Source organism: Carassius auratus, chromosome 28 (assembly GCF_003368295.1).
Source record: "Carassius auratus strain Wakin chromosome 28, ASM336829v1, whole genome shotgun sequence".
Taxonomy (NCBI): Eukaryota; Metazoa; Chordata; class Actinopteri; order Cypriniformes; family Cyprinidae; genus Carassius; species Carassius auratus.
This window is the reverse complement of record NC_039270.1, coordinates 7,917,325-7,943,902: the sequence shown is the minus strand read 5'-3', so window position 1 is coordinate 7,943,902 and position 26,578 is coordinate 7,917,325. Positions and strand designations below refer to the sequence as shown.

Genomic DNA, 26,578 nt, shown 5'->3' with positions numbered 1-26,578 from the left:
TCTCAGAAAATGATGTTTACTAATAATTTAATGTGAAAAGGTTACTGCTGATTTTGTCATTCCTAAAGTACATCACAAATACTAATTTTTCCATGGAAATTCTTAAACTATTAACACCAAGTCTCGCAAACTGACTTTATAGGCTATTTATTCTTAAGGCATTTATTTCAACCCAGACAACATAGTTTTAGAATGAATATCTCAGTTTCTGTGTGAATTTTAATAAATCGCCCTCATATATCTGAAACAAATGTTAATAGCCAAGGACAATTTTTATTTTATTTTTTAAATAGAATTTTATGTCAAGCCTGCTATATTCTGAGTTTCAAATGTAGGTTCAGAAAATGAAATATTGCAAAGAAAAAAAAAAATTCAAACATTTTGCCAAAATTATCTATGATGTCACAAAGATGTGAAAGTCACTGTGAATTTAAATATGATGTCAGTGGAAAATGAACAGCACAGAACAGAAAGTATCGGCTATACATACAGTAATTTTCTTTCTAAGTCTTTGCGTGGTATAATGCTTCAATGATGGCAGCCTACTCGAGCTGTTTGAGTCATATGCTTCCCACTGTTTATAGCCTACACAAACTGCATTGACGTGATTCTGTCATAATCATCTGTCCTCGTGACGGGGGTTCACCGTAATCAGAGCCTCACTCAGGGAATCCTTTCTGTCGGAAAAATACCCCCACTCGGAGTCACCCTATCCCTCCTCTGTCGGGAACGACTCTGAAATCCCGCCATGACGGACAGGATCCCGACCGCTCGTGAATCTAACAAAGAGCAGGGTGATGGAAACACCTTGAGAGAGACGTGAGCGTGACTGTAGGTTTCTGTGGGGGTTGATACAGTGGGAATCTGAGGTAAAGTGAGTCATTTGAAACACTGGATGAGCTGGCATTCACCGCGTGATGCACCTGAGGGCTCACATCAGCTGTATTGTGAAACAAAAAAAAAAAACAGTTTATTCAGTAATAATAGCTGACAAAAAGTAGCATATAGATTATACATTTAAAACACGTTGTGTACTGACAAACTACTACTTTCAACGATTAAAACAAATGTGTTTAGTCCTAAACGACTCTTTCTTGCTTGTTTGCATCACTGGGAAGTTCGAATTATTTTACTGAATCGGTTCTTCCCAAACGGCTCTCGTTCTATGTGATTAAGTGCTAAAAAAAGGTTCAAAATTATCATGAAACAAATAGTTCCGATTCTGATTGGTTGAGCCGTGTTCGAATCTGTTGTAAATTCTACAAACATACACCTTTGTTTATGACTGTGTGTTGTTCGGCAACCTTACTACTTATATGGAATAACCATTTTATAAAAGCAATAACCCCCCAAGAAGCCGTGGTTTACAGTGAATTTAAAACAGCTAATGGATGCGAAATCCATTTGATGGAACGGTTCTCATCTTGTAGCTATTGTGCTGGAAAATGTGAATCATTATCGTGATTCGGTTTCGCTCCGACTCTCAGAAGCGCTGGAAAGCCTAAAGTGAATCGGTTAGTCATAAATAGTTTTATTCTGTTTAATGTAATGCCTGAAGGTTTGAACATTTCCAGTAAGTCGCGTCCTAAACGATTCTCTCTCTCTCTTTATGTAGCATTGGAAAATCAGTAATAGATTCGCTGTAAACGATCTAGTAAATCAGTTCGTCCAAAATGTTTCTTTCTCTTTCATGGCAGATCTAATTTAATCTAGTAAATCATTTACTTCTCTCGCTCTGAAAAAAGCTCTGGAAGTCTGATTCATTCTATTGAATCAGTTTGTCTTAAAGGGGTCATATGATGCTGCAAAAAAAAAAAACATTATTTGGTGTAATGAAATGTGTTTATGCGTTTAAGGTAAAAAAAAAAAAAAACACATTATTTTCCATATTCTGTGCATTATTGATTCTTCTCTATGCCCCGCCTTCTGAAAAGCATCAATTTTCACAAATCTCATCTCTCTGAAAAGCGAGGTGTGCTGTGATTGGCCAGCTATCCAGCGCCTTGTGATTGGCCGAATACCTCAAGCGTGTGACGGAAATGTTCGGCCCCTTAACATTTTGTGAAGCCCTGTCCGGCCAGTGCGACGAGAAAAAAAACATAAAACCCATTAAAAACGTGATATAAACATGATTTCTAGTCGTGTTTTCTTTTGGAAGGCCAAACAAAGTCGTTTCGCTTCGAGGGAACGGAGAGAGAACGTTGAGAGAATGGTGCTCCCGGCTGATTCTACGAAGGAGCATACCTTGGTCTTGCGGTAACTACATGTGACGACCCCGGGCTGTATGCCGCTGCGTCCATGGTGAAAGCCACAGTACAAAGCTGATGTATTTCCTGAGCGACCAGCATGGATCAGCTCCAGGCATGATGAAGCAGAGACAACTCTAACTGCAACAAAAATTAAATGTATACCTTCTTTCTTTGCATGAACATCTGGGCAGCGTTATGCAAATATTCCCACATAGTGATGTAGAGATGTGGGAACAAGCCGTTTTAAGGGGGCGTGGATGAGTGTTAACTTTTATAAAGAATATCTCTTTTGATTTGAGACTTTAGTCTTTGCAACTTTACAGATCTTCTTCATGATCCAAGAGCTTGTAACACTCCAAAGAGAAAGGAAAAATTTAAAATCGCATCATATGACCCTTTTAAACGTTCCTCTCTCTTTAACGATGGAAAGTCCAACTTATTCTAGTGAATCAGTTCGTTCAGACAAACTGACGAATTTTATGAATTATAATTGTATTTAGAATAAATTAATCAGTTTTACTATAAATTTCTACTTAGGCTTCAATTGATAAAAACGGTGTTGGGGAAGCTGACACATTTTTTATATATATTTAATGCACTGACAATCAGATATTTTAAGAGTCCAAATACATTTCAGGCCACTGTACATATAATGCATTGTATGTAATTCAATGTCACGTGTTTCTATTACTACTGTTTCCTTTATAGAGATGATGTGTTTAGGACAGAGGACAGCATGCAGCATGTCCTCTAATCAGACAAATAAGTCTGCTGACTGACCGATTGAGGATCGAGTTCAGAGTTGCTGGATGAGCTCTTCAGAGGAGAATGCGATGATCTTGGCAGAGCGTTAATGTTTTGATTGTTCCAGTTTCAGATTCAGCTTACTCAAAACATTGTTAAACCTGCACATATTTGTCTCTAAGCTTTCCACGGCTGATTACTGTTCTTCTACTGAAAATCATTGTTCACATGCTCTCTCCAGGGAGCTGAATTCTGAAATGAGACCCAGCGAAAACCTGTCGTTCTTTCCATGACGCAGCAAAAGTGAATAATGCATGCAACAAAAAAAAAAAAGAGTTGACTGCAGTTCATGCCTTTTCTTGTCATCTGTTTCATTTCCTCCAGCAGCAGTACAGTATTCATAGGATTAGTGTGTTTTACACTCTCTGGGTGTGAAACTGATTCGGGTTTGGTGTGCTCATTCCAACACTGGATTAGATACTGTACAGTAAAAGAGGATGTGTTTTCACTTTTAGCCTGATTGAAATGCTCTTATCCAAGTGTAAATTTGCAACATCAGAAACTGTAATCTGTAACTTTCTAGAAATACGCTCTAACTTGGACAACAGTAAATGGGATATTGTTGGTTCAGCATGTGTATTATGTAGAGTCAGAATAGTTGATTTTTCTCGAAAAGCCCCATATGTTGGAAAAAATGTACTTGTGAGATCTGATGAATGACACTCGCTTCATGTTGTGAAAACAGTCTTGGAAGAACAGATTGTCCAAAGCCTAGAGAACGATTTGTGGTTTCTGAAATGAAGCTGAGAAAAGCAATTGTTGCCACATCACAAACAGCTGAGCACACATGGCCGCCCTCCCCAGCACTTGTTCCATTGTTTTTCAGCTCTGCCGTCTCCAGAGACCTTCCTCGTGTGATTAGTCTGCTTCATTTTCAACATTTAATAGACCATGTCACGCAGGTATTTCAGTTGAATTATTTTGACCATGTTAAAGGATTTTCTTCTTCTTCTTTTTTTACTTTCTCTCTTTTGCTAAAAAAATTAATTGGTTACAGTCATAATAATTAATATACATTCTTCATGCGATTCAAAGGGTTCTACAAGCGATGCCATAGAAGAACCATTTATGCTTCCACGAAGAACCATTCAGTCAAAGGTTCTTTAAAGAACCATCTCTTTCTTATTTTTCTGTGATCTGCAGAACCTTCTTTTGCCACAAAGAACCTTTTGTCAAACAGAAAGGTTCTTCAGATGTTAAAGGTTCTTTTTGGAACCAATCAGAAAAAGTGCATCATGAAGCACCTTTATTTTTAAGAGTGTACGACTAGAATAATACATTGGAAGAATAATTTGTTGCATTTGTTTGAACAATGACATCTTAAAAAGTATCATTATCACATAGATAGATAGATAGCTCATTCATTCATGGTTTTCCCTGCTTCATTCTCTTTCCTCTTTCATCTCTATGTCCTAGCCTTCAGAGCACAAGCCAGCGTTGCCATTCGCAACCACAACTAAACAGATGCGGCGAGTGGGACGCCAACACCTGGACCTCGTCTCTGATCATCAAAGGAGGATGCGAAGGGACGCTGCTATCCCAGCATGCTGAGCCGTGACCTCATTACAGGGCTGCCAGTGACCAAAAGTTGTCACAGAGCAGGGACATTCTCTGTTTCCAGTCTTTTGGAACGCTGTCTGGAGGGTTTAGGATGTTTTACAGGAACATTGTGTGCACCTGGTCTCATGAAATGTTTCTTTGGCCATTATACAGCCTTGAAAAGCAATTAGCAGGAGTAATGATTCCCACGAGGAGACTGCTCAGATCATCACATAAAACAATGTTTTCTCCAAACATTAATACGTCTGAATGGTTGGACATCAGACCACATTATTATTATTATTATTGTTGTTATTTGTAGTTATGCATTGTAACATGGTCGTGATTCAAGACATTTCAAGTTCCTAAAGTGGCATGCTGTACTGCATTTAAAAGAAATGAGAGCCTTTTCATTTCATAAATATTAATGCACGCTGTTGTTATGAATATTTAAAGATTTTTAAATCTTTGTAATGTCTCTTATGCTCACTGAGGCTGCAAAAGTACACTGCAAAATGACCATTTAAATTCCCATTGTTTTTTTATTTTTTTTATTTTAATTCTTCTTAAAATGTAATTTTAACATGAATTTGTCATCACGTGAATAAATTATATTGTAAAATATGTTAATATAGAAATCTGTTTTTTTTAAATGGGGGGTAGGGGTGGGGTCATGATTCCAAAACTGTAAATTAAATACATAAATTAAAATGAAATTAACTTTATTTGGGTATAAATGAAATGTGTTTACAGACACACACAGTATATAAAACAGATGTAATTTATATTCTGGTACACAAGTCTGTTGCTTGTAAAGAGCAGGTTTTGGATGGACAGAAAGCGGGAAACACACGTCACTTTACATTCTCCGCTCAAGGGCATGTTGATAACAGCCCACAGCAATGTTTGCACGTGTGCGTGTGTGTGCAGATGAGTATTCCCTCACTGACCGTCTTAAATGAGAGTCTCGCTAAATCACGTATTAGCCTAATGGTTTTGATTCGCTTGTAAATGAGCGTCAGGCCCGCTGTAGTGTCAAACACACAGTGACAAGGTGAGACTGACAGACCTATTAACACTTCGCATGGCTCTTAAGAGCATCTTCTCTTAACGCATGATGTGTGTTATAAGGAGGTTTGATGTTTATACGGTGTGTGAGGAAGAGAGAGAGTCGCTGATGCCATTAACCTGTACCTCTTCCTCATTAGTGCTGTATCTCTGTTGCCATGGTGGTCTATTAGAGAGCTCAGATTAAAGCAGCATTAGCATGCGAATGCGACTGTGTGTGTGTGTGTGTGTGTGTGACTGGGGATGGCTATTTTCAAGGGTAGAATAGGGGCACGATAGCTTGCAGTCTCGATGTTGTGTTAAAAGAAAACAAATGACAGTGACGGCGACTTTTGAAAGCACAAACCCTATAATTATGAGGCATAGGAATGTGTTGTCCAGTGACCCCAAAGAAATGTCTGAATGTTATTGCAGTCAGTGACAAAACATTCAAAACAAGTGGCATCAAAAGCTGCAGAAACTTACATTTTCTTCACTTTTGCTTTTATTGTTTTGGTCATTTTTAGTATGTATGAAGTTAGTTTTCCTCAAGATACTGTATGTTATTTTAGTATCATTAAGATTCTTTTAAATATTTAAATTTTAGGTAATTTCTGGGCAAGATTATTGTGTATTTTGTCATTTGTATTAGTGATTTTTTTTTTTGGGGGGGGGGGGGGGGGGGGGTTAGGTAGGTTTTATGAAAGTTTTAATATGTTTTAGTTATTTTAGTAGTTAAACAATAAGAATGAGGAATGTTGACTTTGCAACTAACTCTTGTATATTTTATTTCAGTTTACGATTATTAACATGTAACCAACATGTTTGTAGTTTTACTTAACTATAAAACCCCTCAAGTTCAAGTTGTCCCACAAGAGTAAAATAGCTATTTCTGGCTGATTTAACCCATAAAAATATTTTTGGTATAAATTATTCCATATCATTTGGCTCAGTAACATTAAATAATATTTTGGACTTGAACAAAACCAGTTAATATAGATTTGTGCCTTTTTTTTCTCAGTGTAACCATATTTGTAGCTAACCATATTAACTGTTCTACTGCAAGAAACAAAGACTTTTCCTTCATTCTGGACAGTATGAGCTTATCGTCAAACCCCAGCAATTATCTGACACACAGTTACAAGCCTAATCGAACACACCTGAACCAGCTGATCAAGCTCTTCAGGATCACCTAAAACTCAAAGACCAGGTGAACTGAAACTAAAATTTGCAAGATCTAATACAATCAGACATTTTCATGTGACAAGTGCTTTTGGTGGCCTCTGTATATATTGAAGGTGTTTTTATTTTCAGGTTTTGTCTTTGGTAGAGTGATGCACCTGTGGTTTGGATCCACCTCTGTGTGGACGGAGAGTTGTGCGGTGGACAGCTGACCCCCTACATGCAGCTGTTTGGCAGCTGCTGCCCTCTTGCATTTGTTTCATATTAATGTATGTTTGTGTAAGAGAGTACAGGAGTGTGCGGAACATAATAACATACCCTGGGAATAACAGCACAAACAGTCATTTCTTCAGCTAAAAACACTGGCACATGCACAGCATGTATTTATGTATTTAATATCAAGCTTAGACCACAAATTGTGTGTGTGTGTATGTGTGTGTGTGTGTGTGTATACATTTATATATATATATATATATATATATATATATATATATATATATATATATATATATATATATATATATATATAGATACAATTCATTTTTTTCCTGAAAAAGAGATCAAATTCAATGACTTAACTTAATATAATTCACTGACTTTGTCCAGTTACACAGACTTATTCTGGTTTATGAAAGACGTTTTGAATTCTGGCACTGCTAATGTTGTCTCCTTCATGATAATATGCATGTGTTTTTCCTCATTTGTAAGTCGGGAAAAAAAAAACATGTGCAAAATGAATAAATGTAAATGAGCGTTCATCGTCAACATGCAGAAGAAGGGCACAATTCTGCAGGAACGCCTCAAGTAGCTCTTTCAAACATGTGTCGTCCTTTTGTTTGAAGTTTGGGAGGATTGTGCTGCTGTTGATGTGAGCAGGATCAGAGGCTTCGGTGAGTCACGAGGTTCACGAGTGTATGTGACTCATCTCCCGAAGGATAGATAATGAACACCCATGACACCCCCAGCCCTCGAATTCCAGAGCCCACCCTCAGCTCACACAGCCAAATCTTCATAATCACAATATCCGCCACTCGCAGCGGGAGAAACATCATCAATGAATATTAATGAGTCAGAGGTGCGGCTGAGCACATCAATGCTACGTCAAAACCCTTTCCGCTGCGAAATGGAGAGAAGTGGATTATACGCAGCATCTTTCAGCAGCTTCCCAAATCTCATTTGCTCTTATGCATTTTAATAAGACGGGAACACGTGGCTGCTGAGAGAAGCTGCGAGAGCCACTGATTTCATCTTCGTGTGTGTTTTTCTTTCCATTGGGTGTGTGTTCAGACTTCTTAGTCATCAGCTGCACCTTGGTGACGTTTAAATTCACAGAAATGTCCAGGCGTTTCTTTCCGAAAGCAGTTGTGACATTAAAAACGTGGTTGAAAACTAATGGTTAAATGAAAAGCACAGTTTAAAAGTGCAAAAATTCATTCACTTTCAAATTATACTGTAATTTTATATTGACTGCACATGGTTGCGGTGTCAAAATGAATCAATAAGAGGCCTGTTTTGCTCTTCTTGATCAATAGCAATATTTCTCTTTATCTAATACGGAGGACATTAATTCGACTTGCTTCAACAGTGCTGCATGCTAATTATGACTGCTCTGTTTTGCTTCATTTTCTGTCTAAATGCAGTGGAAATAACAGATTGTACAAATCTGCATGCAGCTGAAAATGTCATGTATTTTAAATCCACATTAAATAATCTGCACTATTTATGCTTTCAAAAAATAGCATGCACACAAGTGGTGTAGTATATAGAATAAATATTTTCAGTGTTTATTCAGATAAAAGATAGATAGATAGATAGATAGATAGATAGATAGATAGATAGATAGATAGATAGATAGATAGATAGATAGATAGACAGAAATGAAGACAGACAGATGCAAATGTGTTCATTTAGGGAAGGTTTCTGTAGTGTATTCCAGCACAGGTTTCCTTCCTCTCATGGGGGAGCCTCAGCTCTGCAGTCCTGATTGTTTTTGCGTGGCAGAGATTTGTGAAACCCCAGCAGAGGAGCAGGAGAGGGCTGAAGGACTCCTGTGGCTGGATGCTGTGACAGGCTGTAGGGGATAGAGGTCAGAACAAAGCCTTTGTTTCAGCGCTCTGCGTACCTGCGTCAGTGCTGATCTGTGTGTGAGCGTGTGTCCTACTGCTCCCAGCTCCAGGAAGAGCAAGACAAACTCATGTGTGAGGGGTTTATAAACATCGGCTTATTCTGCTTCACTGTGTGTATCTTATACCACAGCAGTGAATTCACATGGCCCAAAACAGTGCCAAGGGGGAAAGAACTACTGATAATACTGTGTTGCAAATATATAGTCTATATATATAGTCTTAGCATACCTCATTAATTATAAAAACAATAGCAACCATTGTATCAAAACAAACGCTCCCTCAACAAGCACCTTCTTGAAAAACATGAAATCCACCAGAATCCATATATTGTGTTTGATGCACAGAGAATAAAAGAGAACTGGAGAACCAGAAGTGCGGCTCTCTGAGTCTGATGTCAAAGGCCTGCCAGCAGAAGGAATTCATTGTAAGAACAAACACAGCAAACCAAAACACCTCCATCCATGTTATCCAGCGGCATCCATGCGGTAATTGAGCTGTGCTTGTAAACAACTTCAGTCTCATATTGATTTATGGCCGGCAGCTATTGTGATGGTCATTGCAATTTAGCAAGTAACTCGCATACAGGAAATTTGTGCTGGATAATATTACATCACAACATCACAAGGCATCTATTTTACAGAAAATAAATATCTCTCCTGTTTTTACCTTTGTTTTCTTTTATACACCTCACCCTCTGGATGATTTGAATACAAGCTTATTGATTTACCATTCTCTTCAATGGGGATGAAAAATCCATGGCTTTCTCTTTAAATAACCATCAGATGTGCTCAGGCAAATCTATTAAATGTGCAGAGGGAATTACAGCCAATATAACATGTGATAGTGTTATTTTTGGATGCTATAGTCTAATCAAAAAAGTGTTTAATTAATATGCATGTCAAGGTGTTCAGTAGTGTAACTGTTCATTAAAAAAGACTTACATTTAAGAATTATGTATTTGAATTGCATATAAAATTGAATTATATAATTTTAAAACAAACTTAACAAACGTCATACATAAATGAAGCAGGTAAGATTTATTTGCAAATTTAATTTTTGCATTAATTTTAATGCATTAAAAAAAATCTGTCCATTGTGAAAACACTTTCAATTGCAATTCATTTATAAGATTAAAAGAGTGGATTTATTGATGATAAATATATACAGTACATCTAGTTATTGTGTATTTGAATCATTTCTATTTCTATTGTAGAAATCTTATCTGCTTCATTTATGTACGAGTGACAAATATGCATCACATTTAAAGTAAAATGAAAATCTGTTAAAAATCAGATTTGGAGATATCTAACATCATACATCGTATCATAAAACAGATTTGAAGAAGCTCAACTTTACATCACTTGTTCATCAATAGATCCTCTGCAGTGAATGGGTGCCGTCAGAATGAGATTCCATACAGCTGATAAAAACATCACAATAATCCACAAGTAAAACACAACTCCAATCCACCAGTTAACATCTTGTGAAGACAAAAGCTGCATGTTTGTAAGAAACCAATCCACTAACAAGATGTTTTTAACTTCAGTCCATTGCTTCCAGCTAAAACACTACTTTTAGTGTTTTAGTCTAGTGTTTGGTGTTGCCAAGCAGCAAGCAACTTCACAGAGCTGGAGATATCTATTCTTCGTATTTGTGTGCAATTGTACTATTTTTTTATTTATTTTTTTGCGCACATGTGAATGCCATTTTAAAATTAAACCATTTGTAATTTGTTTAAAAGGAGAACATTTTATTCTTTCCTGACAATTCCACAGTCTTCATTGTAATTCCGTGTGATTGTATCTTTTAAATCACAATTTGAAACAAACACCCCCCCCCCCAATCACCAGTGTGGGCCGCTCGACATTCCCTGGCAGAGTCTTACACGCCTGCATTTCCATATAGATAGAGCACCACACTAAACTGCATTGCATTGTCCATTTATCCTATCACCGTTTGTTCAAGATATTCTTTTTTTAATATGCTCCATCATCTTCCCTGGCACATCCACGATTGTCATTTTATTATGTATGTGATTGGTTTCATCTGCCCAAGTGAATGCGCTACGCTGTAACACCAGCTCAATGGTTATCAGCCACCAAGACCTCAAGGTTGCTGCGTGAAATAGCTGCAGTGACCCTGAGACCAAGGCTGAGATGGATGGAGGATACCTTGAGCTCCGCTGCCAGGGAAATCCAAATTAAAATGCAAGGAAAACAGTCAGATTGTCTTTCCCGAGAGGGGCGGAAAATAAGGGCGAAGCCAACTCCACACTTAAACACATGCGCCAGTCTAGATTTGCATGATACTGCCCAGGGGAACATTTTATTGCTCAGAGGTTGCAAAAGACTTAATGGAGATCTCACTTATGTTTTATTTATGTGTCAACTTTTCCTTTGAGCTTCCTCCAGAAATTCCTAAGGAGAATTCAGTGTGCAATGGAGACAATCATTGACATGCCGTAAGGGTGGAGAGCTGCGAAATGAATGGATGGGTCTAGTGAGATCCTGCTGACAGATGTTTGAGATCATATTGAGAGATCTTGACAAACCAGAGGAGTGTTTGAGAGGTTGTTCTTCTTCTGAAACGAACTGGTAACCTGAAAATGTTCGCTATTTCTAATAGATGCGAAATGGTTTAGTTGCATGCATTTCATTATTTTCAGGACAAACATCTAAGGCAACGTGAATCCATGAAGAGCACTTCATCTAGCATTGCACAAAAGTTCTTTATAGTGGAAAAAGGTTCTTCTGATTATTAAAATGTTTTACATACTGGAATTTGTTTTTTATTTTTAAGCACAGTTCATTCAATGTTTGTTTGGATGGTTCTTCATTTGCATCACCCTGGAAAAAAACACTCTTTTGTAACCTTTATTTTTAAGAGTGTAGTTCAGCCCCCCAAAAATTCTGTCATTATTTATTTACTTCATTTCATTACAAACCTGCATTTCTTTCTTCTGTGAAACACAAGAGAAGACATTTTGAAGAACGCTTGGGTCCAAAATACATTTGATTCCTTTTACATTCAGTGAACTATCAGTATCTATTTTAACCATTTGCTGAATCAGAATTAAATTGCCACTCAGCAGCTTTGATGCCCACTATAGCGGCACATATTCAGCTGTCCTACCACTTTATATATCTTTACTGACAGTATACAGTATTTTAGACCAAAGTGTAGATGGATGGAGGAGAGAGCATGGCTCATTGCATGATATAGTATTGACAGGTCAGCCACCGCAGTCCTGCCGGATCCCTCTGCACCCTGGGGGACTCCTCTGTCTGTTTTGGACCCCCTCCCCCTTCAGCCGACAATCCCAACCCCCTTCATGTGCTCTGGGGGTAGAGGAGCGGCGTGCCGTGGTGCTTTCTGATGAGCAGACACTCCTTCCAGCGACATGCATGACAATGACATAGACAGAGCGTCTCAATAAATGAAAAAAGACAGAAAATTAACAGAGACACTCTATTTTATCTGACCAATCTTGTAATAATTGAAAAATAATGGAAGTTGAAGCTCGCAGCGATGGGCGCAAATTACTTGCATTCTGACTGCATGCGAAGGGCTTTGCAGCTATGACGAATAAATTGGAAATGACTCTTTGCTGTAATCACATTTCTTTCTTAAGGCATGTTTTGCGGAAAATCTCGATAATCATTGAACATAGCGCCATTTTTAAGAGCTCTTGTAAATAAAGCTCATGTAACTTCTTCAGAAATGTATTTTCTGTCATATTGCATGCTGGTTTGATATCAGATCATTGGGATGCTGGGATTTAATGAGCTCCCTGAGCTGAGATGGACTGCCTGTAGGCCCCTCTTAACATTTTCTAATACCCCTTCCAGTCCTCGACCAGTCCTCATCCATGACCCTTTATAGTGGGATAAATGTGACGCTTGGTTGGGCAAAGGAGGCTACACTTATAGTCTGGCACACACTGCTCTCTCTCACTCTCGCTCTCAATCCCTTTCTTTCTTTAGCACTTTGGTGCCTGGCACTCAATATGTGGAACCCCTATTTTGGGTGTTCGGTGAATGAGTTTCCATACATGGAAAAGCTCTGCAACAATCACAGTTTAAGATCTCCTAGAGAGGTTTCCACCCAGTCAACCAGTGCCCACTTGAAATGGTTAAGGTCATTGTCATTATCATGAGCTGTGTCTGGAATTCCTTTGCACTTGGATGTAGCTACTGAATTTGTTTAAGAGTTTACTTCTTATTGTGCAGTATAAATATATTGTCAGGAATATTGCATCCACCTCATTGGTATTGTCCCTTTGCCTTTGGGTTCTTTGACATGAGATGTATGAAAATAATTTAATTTTGTGAAACAAGTGCTGTTTAACCATGAGGAACAACTTTCTCGGTCCCTACCTTGAAAAGCTCCACCTATCTTAGAAATAAAGGTTCAAAAAGGGTGTTTTTCGAACAGGTTTCCAAAAGATGTTTTCAGTGCACCGTTCTTAAAAGACATATTTGTTTTCTGGATATAAAGATCATTTTAATAATATAAAGAACCCTTTGTCTAGTGGAAAACGTTCTATGGATGTTAAAGGTTCTACATGGTACAGTAGACTCCAGTAAAACTCTTTTATTGTGTCTTATTTTTCATCTTTTCAAATGTGGCAGTTCATGAGCACCTGTGGCTATATTGCAAAGTGTCTATTTATATAAGAATCACAATGGAATCGGTCATCTGGATATTGTTGCATGGTGTACTTTTTCATAAATACTTCTTATCCAGATATGCAAATTTGCATTGCTTTTTGAATACTATACTTTACTGCAAATAATAAGCTATAACATGTTCAGATGTGAGGACCATAACAACACAAAATAATGCTGGTCCATCTTGTATGAAATTGAACATCAATAGGCCTATCTGAAATAATGTTTTCAGATTGAATCTGGGCTAAATTGTTAGATAAAAGCGTGCATCTCCTAAAGTGTTTCTGATTCTGCTGCAGTAGGCTGCTGGAAATGTTAAATACTCATTTTAACTACTGCATGCTGTTGATTAAATGAATATTGAATGTGGCATTGCAACGGAGGTTACTGATTTATTTTCTAATAGCCTTCATCTTTTACTGGGCTAAACACATGAGGTGAGGTGATTTTATATGGTTAAATTTTAACCTATAGGCTATATTATGAAAATGTGAAATTCAACTACATTTCATAGATATTCATGTGAAAGCAGGTGTGGACCCACCAATCTCCGTCGTTAACATATTCAACCATTTTCTAGCCTATACTGTCTGTTTCTACTGCAGCAGGGTGTGTTGCTCTGAGGAGAAATGCAGCGCGACGATCATTTTCTCTTCATCAAAACACACTTTTCATCCATATAATGTGTGACACATTGTGTTTTTGTGTGAACATTTAAGTGTGCATGTAATGAAAGCAATAAACCACAAGAACCAGATATATTTGCGCTTTCTTTTTCATGCCCATATATGGAGATTATCTTGACTGTTGACGCGGCAACCTCGTTTTAACCCTCTAGCTGCTGAACTGTATTCGCTGGTGATAATCATAAAGATAAAGGTGTGATAATTAATGTATTGCGTTTTAGGAAATGCGAGTTAGAACTCACAGCTGTGCGAAAGTTTGCCTAATCTTTCTGCTTCACATACAGTTTTAGGCTATAAAAGCGAAAACATTACAGTGCGCTCAGCTATGAAGGCGGTATACGAGTGGTTAATTTACATTCTGGAGTTAAACTGAGGAGCCTTTAATAGAACAGCTCCTTTACATGATGTACAGCTTTAGAGATGTACACAGGTGTTTTATCTCTCTATGTGGTTCCTGTCAGCGATGTTAAAGCTTTAAGGGCTTAATGTAGGCTATGCTGGCGGTAATCGGCTGCTTAATTTAGGTACTGGTGCCTTTAATAGTCGTGTATATGTTTAGAGCTGTATATATAGATGTTAAGTCTCTATCCTGTGAGCGTTTTGCGTGGGAAAAAAATAAAGAGAATTTTGATGAACCGTTTTTTTTTTTGTTGTTGGTTTTTTTTATTGTTTTTTTATAGAATAGAATTGCTTTAAGAGTGCATTTTAGATGGAGAGATAATCACAACCTGTTTCTAACACATAATAGAAAAAAATGCATTACAGCTAGATATATAGATAAATATGATATAACATGTTTTTTAGTTGAGATTTTAAAGAAAAGGAGGTGACTTGTGACCAAGTATAGTGGGAATTGTGCTCTGCATTTCACCCATCCAAGAGCACACCGTAGTGAACACACACCCGGAGCAATGCTGCGGCCCCACGGGAGCAGCTGGGGGTTCGGGGGCTTTCTCAAGGGTCTCACCTCAGTCGTGTTATTGAGGCTGGAGAGAGTGCTGGACATTCCCCCCCACCTATACAATCCCTGTCAGACCTAAAACTCGAACCCGCGACCTTCGGGTTACAAGTCTGACTCGCTAGGCCACGACTGCCCCATAGCAGGCTGTATTCATGCACATTTATTTCCAACTTGTTCTTAATTACCGCAAGCAAACACCGTTTACAGACACACACACACTAGAGCTTTATATTCTGCATTTGGCACAGTTCTCAGCCTCCCCCTCCTCGCGCGCCGACGTCACGCGCCTGCCTTGGCTCACTATTGCATGAACTATTTTGTGTAGTAGCAGCACCAGAGAGCTTTTCCAGTGCCCGCCGCTTAACGTGGAGACAAATACGAGAGAGAGCGAGAGAGAGAGGGAAAGAGGAGGGGTGAGCGACAAATTAATCTCGGGCCACAGCGGTGGCACAGCGCGTCGCGGTGAAGCAGATCTTATTGGGCTCGTTGTGTTCAAACGGGCGGCGGAGCGGCATGGATCTACCTGCCGTCGGGGAGCACGTCTTTGCGGTGGAGGGCATCGAAAAGAAGCGCCTACGGAAGGTAAAACTGGTCAAACTAGAACCAACGTTACCGTAAATGGTACGGAGGATGTATTTGTTGTTTCTGTACCCAATGCATTTTCGTCGTTTTTCAGGGCAGAATCGAGTATCTGGTGAAGTGGCGAGGATGGTCAGCCAAGTAAGTGTTTAATTGGTTTATATGTCTTATTTTTAGACGCATAGTTAACCGGTAGCCTATCCTACATCGGTCGCGCTGGGCTGTTTTTTACGGATTCCATCACAAATGTTACGCGAGCGAATTTGTATTTGTACTGTATTTAATGAAATATCCTCATATATTTATTTGTTTACATTATCTGTATGCAAAAAAAGTGTTTTTTTTTTGCGGGGTAATCTGTAAAAATGCTACATTTTATCGCAACACGCGGTGCATTTACCATATGGTTAATTACATTTTCATATTCTCTCGTCAATTTTACAGATATAACACATGGGAACCCGAGGAAAACATCCTCGACCCGCGCCTTCTTGTGGCTTTCCAAAACAGGTGAGATGGAGGACATATAACTGAACTTGTGGTAATGACCAAATATGGTCACGGGAGGCGGGGCCAAGCCCTGCACAGTCTAGCTGAAGATTAATGGCAGCCCTACGGGTCAGGTCTGACTGCTACAAAGACTCTCTTGATGCTTGCCTTTTATCCAGTTTTGGAAACACTGCATTGTTATTACCCTGTGCTAGTCCTACAAAATGAATGAGCCATTGTATATTGACCTAAACAAGATTTCATTTTCTTCCTACCATTTATAGGGCAGTGGTTCTCAAACCAGGGGGCCACAACCCTCTAGGGGCCCCATTACAGTTCCAAAGGGGCTGTGTGTGTGTGTGTGTGTGTGTGTGTGTGTGTATATATATATATGTATATATATATATATACACACACACACACACATACACACACACTTTAATACACTGGCATTTCTCATTTCAGAAAAAAAAGAAAATTTAATATTGTCTTATGTCAAAATGTTTGAGAACCCCTATTTTGGGCAGCACTGAAAATAACCATGCTTTGGAACAGCTTAGATCAAAGAAAGTCATACATTCATATATGAAAAATACATAACTAGCCGTACTGCTCTCACAACTGGACTCTACACCCCTCTACACTCAAGTCTATGATCTAATCTGCTTTGTCCATGGTCTTGTGATGTTCACACACCCCTCTCTGAGCCCACTGTTCTGAAGATAAAAGTCGAATGAGTATCAAAGCATTCCAGAATCTCTAGAATAAAAAAAATTGTTACATTTAGATTATCGCAGTTTTCGCAAGATGTTTCTTGAGTTGCTCTCACTGGTTTAATTGCACTAGAAGTGTGAGAGTGTCATTTTACCCACTGTTCTCCTGTTTTGTGTTGTAACCTGCTGATCAGAGGGATCCACTGTGGCTTGTGATCTGAATGTTGCACTCTTAAAAAGAACAGTTACAAAATGCCTTAGAAGAACCATTCCTAGTTCCCAAAGAACCTTTTGTTGAAAATTCTTAAACATTTTTCTTAGTGTAAAAAATATTTGTATAAATCCTTTATTAGAAAGGAAGCTTTTGTGCAATGCAAAAGTTCTGTGGATGTTAAAGATTCTTCATGGAACAGTCAATGCCAATAAAGAACCTTTAATTCTAAGAGTAAATGAGAATATTGGCTCTGCTGCACATAAATAGATTAATGAGCTTTTTAACACAGTTAGCAGTTTTAGCTGTTCTTAAACCCAACGGTTTTGACAATATTCAATGTGTTGTGTTGAAAATAGTGAATTTATATCTATTTTATGCATCGTTTTCAGAGAAAGGCAGGAGCAAATGGTGGGATATCGCAAAAGAGGGCCTAAATCCAAACACCCCCTTGTCCAGGTATCTTGTTGTTCCAATTACACTTTTATCTTCCATTTGGTGCATAAGTTGGCAATATCTTTTGTAAAAGTATTGCTTATTTATGACCTAGGTTATTTCTGTGCATGGTTGGGATAAAACTTCCATTTCATTATGAATCAATAATTGTACGCCAATGGCTCCTTACTGTCTGCGTGCATCTTAATGTACTTGATGATGACCATTATGGACTGCTTTAGTTGGTTTCAATGTTTTACCTATAAAAAATTCATTAGAATGGCATATCTATGCTCAAAACAAAGTAAGGCCCATACTAAAGCCCATTATTACCTTTAGAGTAAAGCTAAATGTGTTAGCTTTGATGAACTTTAAGTTCTTTTGTGAAGTCAATAAATTCTCTCTCTTTGTTCCAGCTTCCTGCATTTGCCCGTAGATCAAGCATCCTGGGTGGTCTTGAGGACACATCATTGGATGAGGAGAACCAGCCCAAAGTGGAGCCCCTCCAGATCCAACACTCACGGCCGCAGCACTACCAGCTCAACAGCAAAAAACACCACCAGTACCAGCCCAGCTGCAGGGAGATCTCCCTCGAACAGCACGTGAGCGGGAAAAAGAAGCACTTCTACCAGCTGAACAGCAAGAAACATCATCACTACCAGCCGGACCCCAAGATGTACGACACGCCACTCACGCGACCCAAAGAGGTCAAGGTTCAAGACCCTTCCAACAAAGGGTGGAACCTCCCTCCAGCCTTCCATCAGAAGTGGATTCGGAACAAAGACTCCGGCTGCCTGAGTAAAGTGAAAGATCTGTCCATCGAGCTCAAGAGCCTGCCGGATAATGGGAACAAAGCGGAGCGGGCACTCAAGACGAGCGCCAAAGAGTTTGCACTTCCTAACGGCATCAGCAGCAAGATGAAAATAATCAAGAACAAAAACAAAAACGGACGAATTGTCATTGTAATGAGCAAATACATGGACAAAGGTGTGCATTCATCTAAAGTAAAAAACAAGGATGCTTCCAAAATGGACGCGGAGCACAATGAGAAATCTACACTGAATAAAACGGACAATCTGTCTGATGCTGAAACTTCAGCAGGCCGCGAGAACGGCTCTGTCGAGAACGCCGGCACATTTTCTTCGTCTAGCGAGTGCATTCACAAAACCTCCTCCAAAAAGGCAGAACTTCCAAAAGATACGCCTTCAGAGACTGAACAAATGGTGATAGATTTATGTGACCAACCAAACGCAGAGAACGCTGCCCCAGCCCACCCGGACACCAAACTCAATCACCGCAAGAGGAACCTCTCAGAACCCAAAGAGGAAGTGAGAAACTGTAAGCAGTTCTTCAGCTCCAGGAGCATCAGTGCACCAAACACTGTGCTTTCTTCTCCTCAGAGAGAACCTATGAACCTGCATTACAGCCGCAGTCTCGCCAGCAGAGCCTACAGTTATGACTTTAGCGACCCCATTCCTGAAGAGCCTATTGATTTAAGCTGTGGTCCAACCAAAACTCTTAAGCAGTTTCCCACAGCGGAGAAGGTTTCAGGAAGCTCAGCGCAAGTGGAGAAAACAAACAGCCATGGTAAACCATTTGTGGGTAACGTTATCATCACCGATATCACTACGAACTGCTTAACCGTGACCTTTAAGGAATACATTCAAGGATAAAGACTACAACACATTGGACTCTCATTAGTTCAGCTGAACCAACTCAAAGTTGACTCGTGTCAGATGCACTGATCATAACCATTCCTGATAACACATGAGACATTTAAGCAAAGAAACTATATATGTTTGTTTGGATGCCTGCTGAATGGTTTCTAATGCATAACATTGAGATGGTTGAGATTTTGCTGCTGTGGAAATTGAATTTAAAACCCCATAAGTGTATAGCGTGTAATATAGCTTCTAAAGCTTTTGAATTTGAATGCTGCCTGAGGAAACACAGCGGCCTATTGGAGAAAGCACACTGGTTGAATTGAAGAGGAAGTTTAAGTTTAATGCACTTATACTCACACCTTTCACATCTTGGACCACATGTTGAATTTTCCTTCCAATATAGGTGATTTCAGAATTTTAGATGTACATATAATTGAGATCTATACATTTGGAGTCAATTGGAAAGGTGTCATCATACATGTATATGATTTTTCCTTTAAAAAGGTTTGCTGAACTATTTTACTTGACTGGATTTCCAGATGCTGTTGGCCTGTGAGGTCTTCCTGTGCAATGCTAGATAAACAACTGGACTGTGTGGTGTTCCCTCTCTGTAAGAAGTTTATTTGCACTTTATCATCTCCTGGATCTCTTGTTAATAAATTCAGTTTAAAATAACTCAATAAAGGCCGTTTAATCTTGCAGAATAATTCTGTAACAGCAGTATGACTGTGGTCAGAGATCATCAGAACATGCAATCTGTTATATATGTCCGGAAAGTAAATGTAAGATTGATGCTTACAGTGTAATGCTATAGGTCTTGTATGAATTGGAATCAATTTACAGTTAATATAATGTACTGTAGGTACGCAATGAGATGTACAGTATCTAATGTACAAATTACACAATAATGCCATTAAGGTTAAGGGCATTTATATGCATAATGTTTTATGCATAGCTAACTTTGAATTGTCAGTTTGAAAATGCTTCTCAAACCAATATTAAACTTGAATAATAAACATGAATGATTTGTTTTATAATGTGTCATTCTTTTTTTCTTTTTCCATTTTGCCTGATTTAATGCTTCCAGAGACTTCAGCAGAAAAATATTTGACCAGTTTATAGTTTGCTTTGATAGTAGAGGCTCATATAAATAAGTGAAATATAGCAATGCTGCCTCCTAGGTGCAGTGCATGTTAATAAAACGCTTCCACATCTGTGCCTTATATGTTGACCAGAAGGCCACCCCTCATCCTGCTGCCCTGATTAGCCTCCTGTATAAAATAAATGGAAAGTTAATGTTTTACAATAGCATTAGGTTATTACACATAGGTCATAGTTCTGGAGAAGATCATGCATTTGACATACTTTCTTATGATTTATATGTGATATTAGGTCAAGTGATAACCTTGGATCCATATTATGAAGAGCTCTCCCATTGTGAGATGTGTTATTATAATTCTGCCCCAAATTACGTTCCAACAAGATATAGCAGCAAAGCATTAGATACATGACAGGATCATTATATTATATTATATTATATTAGATTAGATTAGATTAGATTAGATTATAGGCTGTTTTTGACCTGTTTCCATATAAACATGATATTTGGAAAAATAAAATCTGCTCAAGGTAACTATTCTAAATATTAAAATTACATTAATAAATAAATGAAAATAATTTCCCTCCTAATCTCTATCTTTATGTTATTTAAGATAAAATACCTGTAACTGTACTGGTTGAAAAAAAAAACCGGGACTAATAACTAGGCTGTATTATTGAAGATATAATTAAACATGTCGCAATATAAAGCTAACGGCAATTATCCCGTTTTGTTGTTTATTTGTCGTGTTTATACGATTGAATTTTGTTTAGCCTTCAGTTTGACTGTTTTATGAATCTCAGTTTTTGTATCTGTTGAAAATAATGTTGGATTATTTGATGGTACAAATCGAATTTATATTAAAAATATATTTTATTTTATTAATATTTTATAAATTCTAAATTATTAATTTCGGATTTTCGGAGTTTCTGTCACTCTTGTCATAAATAATAATATAATAGACCTAGTTATTTTATTTTTTTATTTATTTATTTATTTTTTTTTGATAAAAACGAGTTTGAGATTGGTTTTTCTTAGTAGATAATAATAATAATAGGCTACAAATAATAATTAATAATAATAATTAAATAATAATAATAATTAGTCTATAGGTTATAATAATAATCGCAATAATAATAATAGCTCTAATAATATGTACTAATGAGGATTTTTTTTTTTCGATAGCCTAATTTAAATCCATCGAATGAACAAATAAACCAATAATCCAAAACATGACGGAACTTTGTTCTTATCCGTTCCATCGAACGATTCGGACAAAAATCGAATTAATCGTATCAGTTTGCAGATAATGTCCGTTTTATTGTCGAGGACAGTCTATTAAACTTCCACATATGTATTTTCATATATACATTTTTTTGTAGGCTACAAGAAGCATTTTTTTATATGACTTGACTGTCATATTTGAAACGATTTAGTCTACAAGAATTATTATTAGCTTTTTTTTATTATTATTACTCGGCTTACTCGAGTTTTTGTTTTAAAATAATTATCATTATTAATTACATGTATTAAAGAAAGAAAAAAAGAAAGAAAATGATATATAATATTATAGGCTATAGGCCTAAAGCCAATTTCGGATGTGGCTACTGATTTATAAATCATCTTTAAAAAATCTTAAAATCCTTTAAGAAAGCTATGAGAGTCTTTTGGTGTAGGTTATAGCGAAAATGACCATGCAGCAGCTCGAATATATCGACACTTGAGCTCGTCGAACTAGTTTCATGTCTAAACAGAGAGATCTCGGAGCGCGCTTGTAAAATATTGAAACGTGTCCTATATAGTCTAGAAATTTGGATTTATCAGTCTATAGGCTATAATGTGGATTTATGACAAGCCCTACAATTGTTATGTATTTATGTGTTTTATTATAATTTTTTTATGACTATTTATTTCGTTTTTTGCATTTAATTTAAAATTTCTGTTATTATTGTTATTTCTTTTTTACTTAAAATTGTCAAGGATGACATTGACTTGGAGAGCAATATGGAGGCACTCGGGCACATATTTGCGTTTCGTGCAGGTCTCCACTGCGTTTTAAATAAAGAAAGCGCTTGGGCGTCTGGATTTCAGTCCTATTAAATATAAACAAACAAATAAAACGCTGTTTTTCACAATATCTAGCCTGCTCGCAACGCGTCGCCAACAAAAGAAACATGCCGTATCTAGACGCACTGAAGAGTGCCGTTAAATTTCCGTAAATATGCGACGAATAGGGGACTTGTAAAAAGCCGTGACCGCAGTTACTCTGGACAAGAATGTGAAATAAACACGACGTATTTGTTTCCAAAACAGCGGTGATAAATGACACTTCTGGTTTGAGTCCTCCCCCTCCTCGAGTGCAGCTCCACTCACACACTCCCGCGCCGTCGTAGACTCGCGGTGCCATGGCAACAGTTTAGAACGTGATGACGTCTCTTCGGATAGAGTATTATGGGCTATCCAGCAGCAAGCGTTATTGAGGCAGAGAGCTGAGGTTGAAGTAAACATGGAGCTCTCCGCCGTCGGGGAGCGCGTCTTCGCCGCCGAATCCATCATTAAACGGCGCATCAGGAGAGTAAGTGCTCACCCGGCTGCTCGTCGGGGCCTCGGCGCTGCTACAAAGTCGCCTGATTATATGTTTATGCTCGCTCAAGTGTCATTTTATATGCGATAGGTTAGCCTAGCAGCGTTAGCTTGCTAATTTGAGTCTCCCTGTGCTCATACCCGCAGGGACGGATGGAGTATCTGGTCAAGTGGAAAGGCTGGTCTCAGAAGTGAGTGGTAATGACACGCTATCGGCAGTAGTTGCGAGGGAAGGAGATGTGTGGAGCTCCCCGAGCTCCTGAGTGTTAGCACGGCTGAAGCGGGGACTGTGTAACGGGGCTCGTGCGAGCGTTAGCGGACAAGGCCAGTGAAGGGAGACATTTAAGAGAAATAAAAACAAAACAAAAACATTCATGTTAACTTAAAATGTATACATTTAAATGTGAAAATATTAACGTATTTACATGTATTAATCGATATTATACAGGCACGTACAACATCTTTTAAAATAAGTGATGAAAAAAAATGCACGCATTATTAATAAATGTGTAAATTAACTGTGCTTTGAGATGATGTTGGGCGTTATGATTGGCGAATAATTGAACATGCACTTATTGGTGCAGATACAGCACCTGGGAACCAGAGGAGAATATTCTGGACGAGCGTCTTTTCGCTGCATTTGAAGAAAGGTAAACGTTTCTTCGTTATTTCTGTAATTCCGGTAGAGAAATTACTTTTCATTGACGTTTAAAAATAGCTTTTCCAAGTATTATTTTCTCAATTTTTTTACTACAGAGAGCGCGAGAGAGAGCTGTATGGTCCAAAAAAGAGGGGACCTAAACCAGAAACATTTTTAATGAAGGTGATTTTTTTTTTTGTTCTATACATACTTGCATGCTTAATTTTTCTTTGCTATGAGCTTTTTCTTGGCTTTCTTTTTAAAGCATTTATTATCATTTTTAATTCTGTTGCACTATAATGCATTGGAACCATTTGTTTCATGTGTTTAAATTGTTTAATTATATTTACCTTTTATTCATAGGCAAAAGCAAAAGGCAAAAACTACGAGTTCAGACGGGAAATGTCTCGAGACTTACATGTGTCATTCCCAGTAGCTGAACCGATTGTGACTCCCAGAGCCCGTGAGGGACTGCGGACAGTCGTGCCAACGATTTTCCCACCAAGCACCATCAACAGAGGCGAAAGTGTTCGTGTTCGTCCACCGGATTTTGAGCGAGACCCACTGACACTGGATTTTGCCAGCTCACCAAAAAAGCGAGGACCAAAGCCAAAGTTGCGTCCGGGAGGTTCATCCACTGAAGGTGTTAAAAGAAAGGCAGATGAACCGTTATCTTATCGTCCTTCCAAATCCGAGAGATCAGGAGAGACCTCGAACTGTGATGTCATCCATGTAACCCAAAAGTTTCCAGCAGAATCCAGCCTCGTTCAGAAGCCAAGTGATGTCAAATTCACACATGGTGGCACCATCTTAAAACCTGGGCCAGGTGTTGTGGGACATCGACGGAAGGACAGCTCAAGTGGTGCCATAAACCAATCCAAGATGAAACATCCTCCCCAAAACAGTCTATTTCGATCCACCGCTCAAACCAGAGAGCAACTGTCTCTGAGTTTTGTCGACGAAACCGATCAGTCCTGGCTGCCTTGTTTGAAGAACATGGAGAAAATTGTTGTTACTGACGTAACCAGTAACTCTTTGACTGTCACCATAAAAGAGAGTTCAACGGACAAAGGTTTCTTCAAAGAAAACAGATGATGTGATTTTTAGTTTATGTATGTATGTGTGTCTATGAAACATTGTAATCAAATTAGAAACGTCATACATTTCTATATCATTTATAGTCTATAAATGTCAAGTCTTGCAATCATGTACATAATGCAAAAAAAAAAAAAAAAATCTATATATATATAGTTTATGTTTAGCTTCCATTTCCATTCACATTTTCTATGAAAATGAAGTTTATTTTTGTATTTCTCAGATTGTGTGTAACCTGTTGGTTCCTTCTTTTGGTTGCCTTCTTCAGCTTTATCATGAATGTAGGTATAGATGCTGTTAACACATTAGCTATTACTTAATGCACCTTTTTAAGGGACATGTTGTTTAGTACCTCTTTTATGAGCGTATGGTATTTTTCTGGTTAGATTTTGTTTATATTTGAAGCTCCAAACAGTAGTCTGTATTAAAACACACCCTTTAAAAAGAGTGATGGGAAATAAGCTACACATGTAATCAAACCCGGTTTAGGCTCATTTTAGGCCTAAATGTATAAGGCACAAGCATTTATGGTTTAGATTCGTATTTCGTTATATTTCGTTTTTCTGATGAACATGTGGATTTAAACATTTCAATATGAAGCTGCTTTACGATCCTTTTCCCCCTTCAAAAAACGAAAGCGTGTTTGATTGCTGCAAATAGTGATACATTAAACATGATAGCCCTATTAAGTTGAAATGATGTCAACCTGTTTAAGAGTTAAGTATTTTTGCAGAGAGAACAATGTGTATCACATCGAAAATAAAAGTGTAATTTAGGCTAGCTATGTATAATATATTCAAAACCTATTTTTAACCTATCATTTTAAAATAATTTAATTTACGCGTTCTTTAAAACCCGGAAGTCCTATAAATCGGGTTTTTATTACAGACAGTGCTTATAAACGGACAAAAATAAACCGATATATAATATTTTAAACAGCATGTCGGCATATTTTGAAAGATTTGAAATCGTCTGAAAGACTCGTACGCTGTTGTAATTCAAAAATTGTAAAAAGTGGAAACAAGCTGGCCAAAAAAACAATCATTCGTCGTAACTCAGATGTTCACTCCTTTTTAATCTCGTTTCTATTATCTAACATATTATAAACATAATATTATATAATATTATTAGATTACAATTGTTTAATTTTATAAATCGTATAATTAAGAATAATAAGTCACATGCAGTGCCAGAAGTGTCTTAGCGCACAATTTGTAAATTCTGTATTTGGATTTTTAAAGGATCTCTAAAGAAAGAAATGATTTCATACTGGCCCCTAATGTCTGTAAACAAACCCCGCTGTCAGAAATTCTCAATATTTTTCAGTAATTGCAGAACTACAAAGGATAAATGTGGTGCCATGAACTTGAATCGATTAATGAATCAATCGTTTTGATCCCGTCTGTCACTGATAAACTGTGATTTTTGCTTCAAATGAGATGTTCAGACTGCTCAGTGTGTCAAATTTCCCCGTGTTTGTACTGCATATTTCCATTGGGTTAATTTTGGACTATCTGTGTTTTGTGTTTTATAATTCTAATGTAAAAATAAACATCTGAAACATAAAGAATTCAATACTTTACACTAAAATAAATTGAAAATGGCTAATATTGTTTTGAGTAGCCTATTCAAATGAACTTTTGTATTTTGTATCATAGCAATGAATATCTTTTAAACTATTTTAGCGCATTACTGTCAAACAGTTTGTTTTTTTAGCCCGACAGTTTCAATGTCCAAATATTTGACACCTATATTACTGAGCTATTAAAAGTGAACATATGTTCCGATAGTTGGTCAGGGCTCTTG

General features: G+C 37.7%; 2 protein-coding genes and 1 long non-coding RNA gene across 3 annotated transcripts; all 3 read left to right on the top strand.

Annotated features, from left to right (window-relative positions):
* Positions 1–625: 625 nt before the first annotated feature.
* Positions 626–5,119, top strand: LOC113046662 (uncharacterized). The gene is made up of 3 exons (XR_003276136.1): positions 626–869; positions 3,880–3,955; positions 4,470–5,119. It is a non-coding gene; the product is annotated as an uncharacterized LOC113046662 (long non-coding RNA).
* Positions 5,120–15,520: 10,401 nt separating this feature from the next.
* Positions 15,521–20,063, top strand: cbx4 (chromobox homolog 4 (Pc class homolog, Drosophila)). Its single transcript, XM_026207538.1, has 5 exons — positions 15,521–15,846; positions 15,941–15,984; positions 16,288–16,353; positions 17,649–17,715; positions 18,108–20,063. Exons 1-5 carry the CDS (start codon positions 15,778–15,780, stop codon positions 19,362–19,364), a joined length of 1,503 nt encoding a protein of 500 aa, XP_026063323.1. The 5' UTR covers positions 15,521–15,777; the 3' UTR covers positions 19,365–20,063.
* Positions 20,064–22,886: 2,823 nt separating this feature from the next.
* On the top strand, positions 22,887–26,345 carry LOC113046660 (chromobox protein homolog 8-like). The gene is made up of 5 exons (XM_026207537.1): positions 22,887–23,029; positions 23,185–23,228; positions 23,622–23,687; positions 23,794–23,860; positions 24,041–26,345. The coding sequence occupies exons 1-5, from the start codon at positions 22,961–22,963 to the stop codon at positions 24,770–24,772; spliced, it is 978 nt and encodes a 325-aa protein (XP_026063322.1). The 5' UTR covers positions 22,887–22,960; the 3' UTR covers positions 24,773–26,345.
* The last annotated feature ends 233 nt before the right edge of the window (positions 26,346–26,578 follow it).

What these genes read in the sequence shown, in the direction of transcription:
- cbx4 (XM_026207538.1), top strand. Translation starts at nt 15,778, where the DNA reads ATGGATCTACCTGCCGTCGGGGAGCACGTCTTTGCGGTGGAGGGCATC. An exon ending in AAAAGAAGCGCCTACGGAAG is followed by an intron (nt 15,847 to 15,940) that starts GTAAAACTGGTC and finishes GTCGTTTTTCAG; the next exon opens with GGCAGAATCGAGTATCTGGT. An exon ending in CCAAACACCCCCTTGTCCAG is followed by an intron (nt 17,716 to 18,107) that starts GTATCTTGTTGT and finishes TCTTTGTTCCAG; the next exon opens with CTTCCTGCATTTGCCCGTAG.
- LOC113046660 (XM_026207537.1), top strand. Translation starts at nt 22,961, where the DNA reads ATGGAGCTCTCCGCCGTCGGGGAGCGCGTCTTCGCCGCCGAATCCATC. An exon ending in TTAAACGGCGCATCAGGAGA is followed by an intron (nt 23,030 to 23,184) that starts GTAAGTGCTCAC and finishes TCATACCCGCAG; the next exon opens with GGACGGATGGAGTATCTGGT. An exon ending in CAGAAACATTTTTAATGAAG is followed by an intron (nt 23,861 to 24,040) that starts GTGATTTTTTTT and finishes TTTTATTCATAG; the next exon opens with GCAAAAGCAAAAGGCAAAAA.